General features: G+C 38.7%; 1 protein-coding gene across 7 annotated transcripts; it reads right to left on the minus strand.

Moving 5' to 3' along the window:
* Window positions 1–557: 557 nt before the first annotated feature.
* On the minus strand, window positions 558–11851 carry Hnrnpk (heterogeneous nuclear ribonucleoprotein K). 7 transcript variants are annotated; one of them, XM_076846107.2, is made up of 17 exons: window positions 11726–11851; window positions 9686–9765; window positions 9492–9576; window positions 9090–9187; window positions 8754–8810; window positions 7286–7329; window positions 6352–6424; window positions 5768–5839; window positions 5160–5273; window positions 4802–4930; window positions 3920–4227; window positions 3748–3802; window positions 3373–3456; window positions 3101–3116; window positions 2942–3024; window positions 2450–2619; window positions 558–1740 (listed from the first exon to the last, which is right to left on the minus strand). In XM_076846107.2, the coding sequence occupies exons 3-17, from the start codon at window positions 9547–9549 to the stop codon at window positions 1707–1709; spliced, it is 1395 nt and encodes a 464-aa protein (XP_076702222.1). In that variant the 5' UTR covers window positions 9550–9576; window positions 9686–9765; window positions 11726–11851; the 3' UTR covers window positions 558–1706. The 7 variants fall into 7 exon arrangements, with proteins under 7 accessions (XP_076702222.1, XP_076702221.1, XP_076702223.1 ...); XM_076846106.2 differs by lacking the exon at window positions 11726–11851 and adding an exon at window positions 11376–11451; XM_076846108.2 differs by lacking the exon at window positions 9686–9765 and having other exon boundaries at window positions 558–1680.
* Window positions 11852–11953: the final 102 nt, after the last annotated feature.

Below are 11953 nucleotides of genomic sequence, written 5' to 3' on the forward strand. Positions count from 1 at the left end.
ATATATTACCTAGAAAAACTGCCTAATTTGCACTATCAAACCTGGGCCAAAATAGATGAGCCTTTTTCAAGCTTTCCCGACAGTTGAAGGCTTATAGGTATTTTAGTGATGTGAATCAGGAACTGCAGTTACTCTACATTATCTCCAATGTTCTCAAACATTAAACTAGAATTTTTCTAAACGATATTTAAAGCAGGCAGAATTGCACTCTTAGGCTCTTGTTTTAATTACCTCTTTTTAAACAAAATAGAAGCTCAACTACTAGAATTTTACCTATCACCCCTACATCAAGTTTAACTTATAAACTCCCGAAAAGTACTTCACATACACAAAACACATTATATATATATATGTAACACACACACACACACACACATATATATATATATAAAATTTAAGATTACTGTTATTTCCCTACAAGAGGAATGCTTCAATAGATTTTATGGTTTCAATCAACCTTCTCAAATTGGGTACACATCAAATCTAGCATCATGGGAGTTTTATTTGGAAATGAATTTTGGACTATCAATACAAATGCCAAGACACTACACAAAACATCCACAGGAACTTTTTTTTCATTTTTTTTGAATTGTTCACAAACATTTCCTACATAATCCAACATACAACAGAGAAATGGTACATCTTTTCTTTCAATTTGCATACAATGGAAAAACAAGTGTGTATATATATATATACTTTTTACAAAGTTTAACTAATAGACACTAGCAGGTTGACAATTTAAAGTCTATAGTTGAGAAATTATCTAATAAAAATAATCAGAATTTATTCTGCATTAGCCACTTCCATAACCAAGTGTTATCGATTAGTAAAACTTGCTGCCAACCAGGCATCTGATATATACTTATATCAATTTGTAGTATTGCTCCCCACCTTGGTTCTTCACAACTAACATAGAAAACTGTGAAAAGTAGGGGCAAGCATTTGCAAAAAAACAAAAACAATCCCCAGCTTATTATAAGCATGAGTATGTGTCTGATGGAATCTCTTCCCAAGCAATGGACTTTCAAATCATCAAGAAATCACCAAAACCAAATTTGCCAATATATTGTCTATATCCAAGAGATGCATTTATATCCAACAGAGGAGCTGAAAATCAAACTTAGTGTTTAGTTCAGGGGTGGATTGGGAAATTCAGCCACCATTGAAAAATGTCTTTAAAAAAAAAAAAAAGGACCACCAAAAATAGGTTCACTAAATTTATTTTAAAAATCATAAAACGTTTCTTACAAAAGAGCATTACATTCTGCACACTGCTCTGAACAGATGCCAGGGACATGTGGACTATTGTTACTTTCCTCCCTGTCCCACCCCCCAAAATGTTTACAGTGACCACAAAGCAAGGTGCTCACAATAATTACATGGGGGGATTTTTTTTTAAACCACCAACAATGAACAAAAAATAAAATTCACTCACTCTGCTGTTGTTTCAAAATTTCAATGTTAGTTTTTGCACGCCCTTCCCCCCCCCAACCCTGTTTGTAAGGAACTAAAACATTACATCTGGTGAACAGCAAAGATTTCACTACACCTCAAATGCAGAACACCTATGAAGCAGAGGAATGTTGGCTTTTTAAACAGAAGCAGATAAAAAAAAAAAGATGCAGGACTCCTTCAGTTCTTCACTAGTCTTAGAAAAACTTTCCAGAATACTGCTTCACACTATAAAAAAGAAAAAATATCTTGCATTAGAATCCTTCAACATCTGCATACTGCTTCACACTATAAAAGAAAAGAAAAAAAAGTACGAATTAGAATTTTTGTTCGTAACATCTTAATCAACATTAAGACAATTCAATGCTAAATTAAAAAAACATGTCCATTACAACTAGAAGACTTAAAAAAAACATTAGCTATCACAAATTAAAGCAATGTAAAAGTTCAAGAAAAATGATTAATAGTAAATCAGACATTAGTAGAGCAGAATTAAGAAAATAAAATTGAAAGTCGTTAATATTTGGTAGAAAAGACAAAAGAAATGCCAGTAAGGTGGGAAATGCTGCATTTTACAGCACCAATCATTTGTCCTGTAGAGGTGGCCTGTGCCATATGGCAGACTGTGATTTGTTGTCAATTTAGTTATCTAAAAACAACAAAATCACTAGTCTTCCACACAGAACTAGGCCAACATCCAATGAAGCTTCTACATTTTCTACAGGCTCTGTATAATTTATAACAAGTGGTTTTGGCAGCAGTTTTCACCAGAGAAATGAGAAGTTTGCTTGGTTAAGGCTTCTTCCAGCAAGATTAGTACTGAATGTCTTCGTTTTTAGTAAGAAAGCAGAAGAAAATTAAGGCAAAGCTATTAGAATGTTTAGTAGGTCCCCAACTGACTGAAACACCATGGTTTCTAAAAGAAAAACAATTGAGAAGAAAAGCTTTTAAAGTTTTTAGTATGCATAAGTCAACAAAAAGCTAAACTCAAACTGACCTGTTCTGCAGCAAATACTGTGCATTCTGTATCTGGTCCTGTGTTCCTGTAATGGTAATGATCCGGTCTTCGGATCCTTCTAAAGGCTCATCAATTTTGATCGAGGCTCCGGACTCATGACGGATTTGCTTAATCCGCTGACCACCTTTGCCAATAATAGATCCAGCCAACTGAAAAGATTTTTAAACATAGTATTTATGACATCTTGAAGGTACACTTACTACTTTAATTTTTTCAAACGCCCCTTCCCTTAAGCTAATGAAAGTGTGGATTAAGATGTATTCATATCACATGTTAATATTCTCTTAAGTTAATTACAGAGGTTCAAAACCCTTTTAAAATTAATGGGCACTGAGTATCTACTTGACAACGCTCAAAACTGCTAAGTGACATCTCACTGAAGCCCTTACAACTTTTAACGTAAACTAATGGAATGAAATAACAATCACAAAAATTTATTCATTAAAATTTTCCTTAAGTAGAGATACTTACATCTTTGGGAATAGTTACTTGTGTTGTAATAATAGGTCCACCAAGATCACCATATGAGCCACGACCCCCTGCATAGGAATAATCTGATTTAAATAATGAGTATTAAGTTCACTTTAAAAGTATGAAATAATGTTTGATTTCATAAAGGAAAAAACTTACCATATCCAGAGCCACCCTAAAAATAGAAAAGAAAAAATAGACACATTACTTTGCTATCAAAACAACTCATTAATACTCAAAAAAATCCCCCCTTGGTTTGAAAATCAAAGCCTCCCATGTTCCCCCTAATTTACTTCCAATAAGTAAACTTTCAGAAGACAACCCTCAACCCAAGAAACAACAAAAAAAATTTAAGAGTGAAAATAAAAATTTACTGGTGAGTAGGTAAGGTATCTTAGATTACTACTAACACACTAATTCCGATACTCAACCTGTGGTTCATAAGCCATCTGCCATTCTGATGGGCTCCATGTATCTATTGCAGAGTCCCAAGTTTCATCAGCACTGAAACCAACCTGTTAGAAGATAAAAGATTGACAACTTATATTTGTCACTTACTGTTTTTATATGCCCAACTATTTTTCACAACTAAACCAGACAGTGGGCAGCAATTAGATATTTGGGGTCAGGAGTAGATTCAATAAAGTCTTAATATTCCAGCAGCAAACAGAAGTGACAACTGTCTCAGTGTTTACTGACATGTTTTAAGAACATTTTAAAATTACTATTATTTTCATAAAAGATTATAATTTTGATTTTTAAGACCCTTACAACCTTCACATACACATCAATAGAAAAGTTCTTACCATGCCATCGTAGCGATCTCCAGGTCTTCCTCTTCTATCATAGGCCATTAAATCTCTGCAAACAATCATGTTTATAATCTGTTTATAAATACCACATAAATCAAAACCCAACCCATCTAACCCAACTGAAGCTATTGTATGTTAATCTGCAAATGGACAAAACAAAACTTACCCTCCTCTAGGTGGTGGTGGTGGAGGAAGAGGAAGATTCCGAGCTCTGCTTCCACCCCGGCCACCTCGACCAGGAGGAGGAGGTGGGGGTCCTCGACGAGGGCTCATATCATCATAGTCTCTTCTAGAGGGAGGCATGGGACGCCCACCCCTACCAGGTGGCATTCTGTCGAAACCACCTCTTCCCCGCATGGGAAATCCCACTGGACGGCCACGGCGGTCATCAAACATCATCGTAAAACCACCATAATCGTATGTTTCATCATAAAAATTAGGATCATAAGGCTGTGCACGTCCTTTGATGGGAGACTAAAAACAAAAATATAACAACCTTACAGATGAAGAAAACAGCTGTGGTTCATACCAACCCTTCTTCAACAAACTATTTTTACTAGGAGGTAGTACTTTTTACAAGAATAGGAACACTTAGGCAAAGACAACTGTAGGAAGGAAGAGATTTAAAAAACTTTTGGCAAATCCTAATCAAAAGTGAATTTTACTACCTGCGGGGGGATGGGGAGAATGGGATAGGGGACACAGCAGACTCCCTGTTCCATTTTATCTATGATAAAACTACAAATGCACATACCACAACAGACTCCATGAAATGACTAACCCGGGGGGATTTTGAGACCCACTATCTTGGGCGTGAGTATAATCCATTCTAAGGTGAGGAACATGGAACAGAAAGCATGCAATGTAGTACAACTATAAGTAGCACTATAGGGTGCTACTTTAAGACCAAATCCATTTAATAGTCAGTGGAAAAAACTGCTAGGGAAAGGGCAAATAAAGACTATCAATCCAAACATTCTGAACTATATCTCTAAATGAAGGAATCATTTCATGAATTGAATGTAAACAAAAATTGTTCTGAAGATACCTCAGATATAAGATCAAGGATGATCTTTATGCACTCTACAACCCTATCAGGCTTTCCTCCAATAAGAACGACTCTGTCAGTGGAATGAGGGCAGCATTCCTGGAAAAGCTTGATTGTTGTCTGAGTGTTCTATAGCAAATTTACAAAGAGAAAAAACAGTTAAGAAATAAAACACTGAAAAAGCTTCCTAGATTCATTAATTTGCATTTAAATTCAGTAATTCCTCCCAATATTAAAATGTGACTAATTATTGTAGGATTTTGGTAATAGTGTAAAAATGGACAGGAGGTGCATGTAGAACTGCCAAAGCTTTGTTATTTTAAATAGCAATAGATAAAAAACAAAGTAATGCCTTTACCTCTCGAAGTTCTTTGATTTTAGCACCTTTGACCCCAATAATTCCTCCTGCCAGACTCTGATGAATCAACAGTCTCAACTCGCAGTCAAAGTCGCTTCCTTTATAGTGCTGGTACTGCGGAGGGAGAATTACAAAATTTCAGACTCATCTCAATAATTCCCCAAAACACACTTATCAGCTATAAGCATAATTTACTGTTGCAGTGAGCAACCTGAATTTATATTTCAATAACTTTACCAGTTATGTGCTTATTATCCTCAATAGCCAGGCCCAAAAAGGACATTCTGCACCACCTTAAAAAACTATTTTATTTTCAGGTCCTGCAACACCATACCCACACTGCAGCCATTTAGCATGTCGCTGTTACCACAAAATTATTATAACATTCAAATAACACCATAATAAAAATGACTACAAAGCACTTTGCAAATGTAATTAATTCCCACTGCAGCATGGAGCAGGGTCAACAGTGAGTTGTAAGACCATTCACGTATCATGTTTTTAAGCCTTTTTCTGTAGAGATGGGAAAAGCACACTATGTTAAAATAAAATTGATCCTATGGGCCAGGCTCCATACTTCAGTGGGGTTCAATGGCACTATGACATACATTTAAGCATTCCACAGCATCAGATTCGAGCGGGAGCTGGCTGGTTGCAGTGGGTGATGGCAACTGCAGGCCCTGAAAGTAGAAAAATAAGAGTAATAGGTTAAGTGTCTAGCGTGATCAGGCTATTGTCGCATATATTGGTAAAGCTACTATAACATCTTGCTCTATATTAAATAATGAAAAATTGCTTATCTAACAGTAAGACTATACTTCTCTACATACTTATTAAATAAATTACAAAATTTTAACATTCTAGTTAAACCCAAATAATTTCTTTTCATGATGTCCCCAATGTCTTTATAATCATAAAACACTTCCTTTAAGACTAAATCCTTTAAAATATGCTAAACCCATGGCAATGCACAACCACAAGTTTTTCATCTTTTTAAGATGGCCAGCTTGAATCTTTAAGTATTTCATATATAGTAATGCTTGCATGATACAACAGGTTCCAAGATATTGCTGCTACAAACTCATTATATCCACTTTCTTTCCCTTTTCCAATATGTCCCAATAAAACATTCTTTAAATAATCCCCCTAGTAATTGCCAAATACATCTTTAAAAAAAAAAAAATGAGCCTACCTCTTCCAAGGTAGGGATGATTTTCTTCAGAATTTCTCCGATTGTTTCAATATCAGCACTGATACTCAATATGCTGTCAAACATCACAAATACCAGATAGTACAAAAAAGGTGGAAAAGAAAAATGAGTTCTGTGCTTGTCACCAGTAGTCATACAAACTTTTAAAGAAGTAACAATTATTTAATATTCCCCATTTAAAGTAACCTATTTAGATTTTTCACATGCATTTTATTTATGCCCAATACAGACATGATAACAATATTAGGAGACTTGCAGAGAGACAGAGAGAATGGGCTTTTGGAAGGGCTCAGATTAAGTGGGCAATATATTGACCAGAACTGAAGCAGAGTTGAATATTTATGTTCCCCGCCACCAAGTTAAGGATACCCTCGCTGTTACATTGGTAAAACTGGCACACCTTCTCTTAGGCAAAGTGGGGGAATATGCAAGTGGTGAACATTGTATCTGGAATAAGGTTATGGATACCAGTTAGAAATTAGATCACTAATGGGCTCTGCAAGAAAACAAATACAAATGCAAGACAAAACAAAGACAACACAAATGAGAAGTGAAGGAAAGTGAACCAGAGTTAGCATTTCATCAGAAAAAATTATGAACAGGCAATGTTGGGAAGCAAGGTGGGCCACAAAGACAGAGCGAGAGACTATTTTGGTAACAATTTGATTTACAATGCAGCAAATATGCAACACTTGAAGCTGTGCTCCTTCCATCGAAATAAAATTAGTGGATCGTTTGGGTGGGCAACTCACGGTAAAAGTTCAGTGACAAAAAGACTTAATGGGGAAAATAAGACAGAAACTTGAAAAACAATACACCGTCTAAAGGGGATACTATTTAATTATATAAAGGCAGGTAATAAAATACATTTCTCTCTTTCTAATCAGGCAGTGAGGCATAAACTGTTGGGACATACCGCTCGGGGCCACTGCTGTCTGGGACTGAAACACTGGCATTGTACTGCATTGGTCATTGGCGTTCGTGGATGTTGGCATTGGGCATGGGCATTCAATCAGAAGTTGTCAAGTATGGTACCCGTTTGGCAACGAGCACATTTTTGGGCATAGCCAACCAGGGTTTTCACATGGGCGTTCAGGGGCGGATGGGCCAACGTCATGGTGGGCAACGCAGGGGTAAGTCGATCCAGTACATGGGCAACGGAGATATATGGCCAAAAAAACAAGGAGAGGGAAAAGGGGGAAAAGCAATAAATTTTAATTTAATACAAACTATACTCATACTCTCAATTAATGAAACAAGCTTAAGTTGTTCTGAAGACTAACACAATAATGGACTTCTCTATATCTGACCGTGGCTTAACATTTAAGGATCTTAAATGATGGTTCTAGGCTTTTTTTTTAAACAAACGATGCTTCAGTAGCAGGCTGGCTCATGAGGGTAGACACAAAACCTGTCATGACTCAAAGTTTACTGAAATTCCTGAGGAAAATGGGGAATTTAACAACCCAGATAATACCAGAACATCTGGATTAAGAGGAGAGAGGTTTATAAAAGACAAAACAAAAATTCCCACACCAAAAATCCCAACTAATAAAAAGACTCTTTTCCTGAGGTTTTAAAACGCATTCCTAGATCTTAAAAGGCAGGTATGTAAAATTCTAAACAAAATTTCAAGTTCAGTTTACAGTATCAAGAGGAACATACAAAGATCTGCGACCAAGAAGAGAAATGAAATACTGTCAAATAAGTACTCAACACAAAGTTATTTGCCTCAATTTTAGCAAGAAAAACATTCAGAAATGTGTACACTATGAGAAAAAAAAATCCAGAAATTTTGGTGTAGCCAAGTCCTATAAATACACTAACTTCTGATGCTGCCAATACTTAAATGTGTCTAATCACAAGAGTCAACCCACTATAAAATATGAAGACTCGATTCATAGGCATTGACAAAGGTTTCCTGATTATAAGTGTTCTTTATCCATATTTAGATCATGCAACCTCAACATTAAAATCTTGGTGCTCCATGTGCAAGCTGCTGTTAAAGAACAGATGGGTGCTTTAAAAAAAAAGGGAAAAGAAAAAGTTCTGGGTTCAATCAGCCACCTATGATGGTTTTGGGTAATATTGTCATGCACATGGGAAATGGTGCAATCAAGGGCTTTTACACTTTGTCACTATGTTATCTTGCTGTGAGTGAGTAATTTGGTGGAATCTTACTAGAAAGTGAAAAGGTTTAGGTAAACCTTTACCCTGCTCAATCTGGGCTTGTATAAAACAGGAACAGCAAACCTTGAAATCATCTATGTAATTAATTTTTACAAATGGCTTGTAGCTACATTGTGACTAAGATGTAAACCTTTAAAAATTCTAGAAACACATAAACTGAATCTGTTTGTTCAGTAATTTAAATCTATACTTACGTCTGTCCGGAGAGCCTTAATATTCTTGCCTCCTTTCCCAATCACTGCCCCAGCATTCTGGAAAAGATGTAAAAGCAAAAAAAATTATTTGGCCTACCTTTGACAACATGGGAACCAAGATTCTGTATGTGCTACAAACATTAAGGTTTTAAGGAATCATACCCTCCCCATCCCACTCTTATAGTTGGACCTGTAATTGTTTACTGCAGCAAATGCTTTTGCTGCAATTAATTGTAATTACAAAATTGAACACTTTATTCTTCATCATAAAGCTGTGAAGCTTCACCAGAATTTACCTTGATCCACATTCAAATTTTCAAGAATAAAAGTTCATACCTTGCTCTGAAGCAGAATTCGTAATTCAACCATCTCATCAGTGTTTCTAGATCTTTTAAACGCTTGCTCCTCTTCCATATCTTCTGCAGGGCGCTTACCTAGAAATTAAAATTCAGATTTCAAAGAAGGCATTCTTCTAGAAAAAGCACTATAAGGCACTACTACATAGTCTATGCTTCCTTTAGAAGTTATCAAACACAAGCTAAGATTCTTGGGAGATTTTAGAAGTTCCAAAACGCATGGAAACTTCTTGCTCATCAATAAAAGCAAAGTCATAACTGACATTTCTGATACAAAATTTATGTAAGAGGTACCAAGAACACATTTAACTAAAGGTAGTTAATTATAAACGACATTAAAATTAACAGAATAGGAAAATAACTAAACAAAATGTCTTCTCACCAAATTCACCATTGGTTTCAGTGTTGGGGAAGGTTTCCTCTGGCTGTTCAGTTTCCATTTTCTTGTATTAAATGGACACACCAATCTGTTGAAAAATAAAGAAACCTAGTACATATGTGGCTGTCTGGAAAATAAGCTGTTCATCTTGCCAGATTATACTCTTTAAAAAACAGAGCTTTGCTTCTACAACATACCAGTTATTATATTTCCTTGCAGAGCAAAACTGTAGTGTTCTGGGCAGGACCAATAACTGACACACTACTGCTGCAGTAGCCTATAAAAACCAACACAAATCAGTTTTTCTTCTTTTATATTACCGAATAGTAATTTCTGATCACAACACTGACTTGAACATGACAAACTACCTATTTCTAGACGCACTCTTCATTTTTGGATCAAAAAATCCAAGGAACCTCAATTTTTGGAAAAAAGAAAAAGCAATAATTTGTAATCAGGGAATTGTCCCTCACCATAGCAACTCATTTCATTCTGTACTTTTATTAAAGCCTAAAATAGCCTAACTCTGTGGCCTCAATTTTGCCCACCAAACATTTCATAAGATACAATGCATCTTAATAATCACAAAAGACATTAAAATTTCAAACTGCTTTTAGGTTTCTTCGTCGACTTGAAACACTATTCCCTGAAATCCGCAAAGTTTACACACGCAAATGTAAACCATATCCAACGAGATCAATCTAGTGGATGGATAAATTCTAAAACGTTGATTAAAGATCATACTCAAACTACCACTATTATTCAACAAAGCTAGTGGAGTTCTTGAACTAATACCGTGACTACCAGAATATTAAATTAGGCCAAAAATTATGTAAAAACTGTATCATCAGTAAAAAGTTAAAAATTATACTGCCACAATGTCTAAAAGACCGGTAGACAAGACATGTGCCTCCCCCCAACCAGTGGCTAGAAACACGGGGCTGAAAGTCACAACATTTATGCCTCCTATTCTACCAAAACGTTTGTTGACAGTATCACTCTCCTAACGACCAACCGAAACGACATTCCTTTAAGTCCGTCAGTCAGTTCAATTCCCAGGGCAAGTAGACGATTTAGAAAGCAGACTTAACGTGGGGGGGACCCCAACAGCGTCTTTCAGTAAAGACAACGCTGCCGCGCGCGATTCATCCTTCAGGTCCTGTAACCATTTCTCAAGTCTCAGAAATTCGTTCCGTATTTGCTCGACCAGCCGAGCGCAAACTTGCCCTGCCTTCTTATTCCCACCTCCCAACACCCGGACGGGCAACAGCCAAGTCAAAACTTGAAAAAACCAGTTCAAGTAGAGGCGCCGCACCTCTCCTCACCCGGATCCGACAGGAAATGGCGGCCCGCGTAATGGCGACTACGTGCTACTAGGCGGAGCCGAGAGCGGACCCCCTCCCCCACCCACCACGCGGTCCCGAGATCTCGTCCCCCGCACCCTCCCCCCCCACCGACCGGGAAGACAAAGCAACGGAAGCAGCTCCGACCATTCCACGTCCCGCTCCAGCTCCGACCTCGAGTCCCGATAGTCACAAGTGCGGGGCGCCCCACACAAAGAAAGCGGAGCCGAAGCGTCCTCACCGCCTCGGACATCCGCCCACCGGCTTTTCTTCCCCCTATAAAATGCGCCCAGTTTCCAATATTCCAAAAGTACATCTTTTCCCACAGACACATGCCTCACAAGCCCCTCAAAGTCTCTAGTACCAGAACGCAACAGCAGATATACACTCAGAGAAATGGCGGAGGTGGGGGAGGGGAAGCCGGTCAACGTTTCCCCCAAGAGAAGCGGCCAACCACTAAGCAACCCTAGAACGCCTCCCTCACGCGGAAAAACTGCGCTACGACCCTCACCCCACGCGCTGCCCGCTCAGCCCCACTCCTCACCGCGCGAATCTGCCGTCCCCTCACGGCCGCGCCGCCTCAGACGGTCACAGCTAGACAGAGAACGAGCGCAGGCCCCCTCCCCCGCCTTCTCACGCCCTCCCACCCCGCCGTCGCGCCCAATTGGCTACTCGGGCTTCAGCGGTGGTGCGAGGACGAAGCGATTGGCCCAGAGATGCATCAATCAAGGCGACAGAAGAGGCGAAAACTGCGCCTCCCGCCGGCGCCTCCCTTCAGGCTGTAAGGCCACGGGCCCGAGAAAGCCCAAGCTTGGAAAACGTCAACGCAGCCTTTCAAGGATGCCATCCCCCCGCCCGAACCCATAAAACCCAAGTCCCAGTAAATCCAATTACCTATGGGCCCCAAACAAGTGAAATGCAGGCAAATCGTCGAGGTCGGTGCAGCAGAGAAACAGAGAATAATGGCGACTGCAGTGCTGTCGCCTGGAGCGCCCTCCTCCTTTCTCGTTCGCGCACTGACTAGCCGAGGGGAGGGGAGGGGGAAAGCGTCTCGCGAGATCTAAAGTCTGCTTGGTTCACGCGCACAGGGAGGGGGCGGCGAAGGGGCGTTTTCCAGCCCGG

The sequence above is a fragment of the Callospermophilus lateralis genome, chromosome 2 (genome assembly GCF_048772815.1).
Source record: "Callospermophilus lateralis isolate mCalLat2 chromosome 2, mCalLat2.hap1, whole genome shotgun sequence".
NCBI classification, from domain to species: domain Eukaryota; kingdom Metazoa; phylum Chordata; class Mammalia; order Rodentia; family Sciuridae; genus Callospermophilus; species Callospermophilus lateralis.

Coding starts and splice junctions, on each gene's coding strand:
- Hnrnpk (XM_076846104.2), bottom strand. CDS start 9,549: ATGGAAACTGAACAGCCAGAGGAAACCTTCCCCAACACTGAAACCAAT. Junction 8,811..9,089: donor GAATTCTGCTTCAGAGCAAG/GTATGAACTTTT, acceptor CATCTTTTCCAG/AATGCTGGGGCAGTGATTGG. Junction 2,620..2,941: donor AAGTAACTATTCCCAAAGAT/GTAAGTATCTCT, acceptor AAATCTTTTCAG/TTGGCTGGATCTATTATTGG.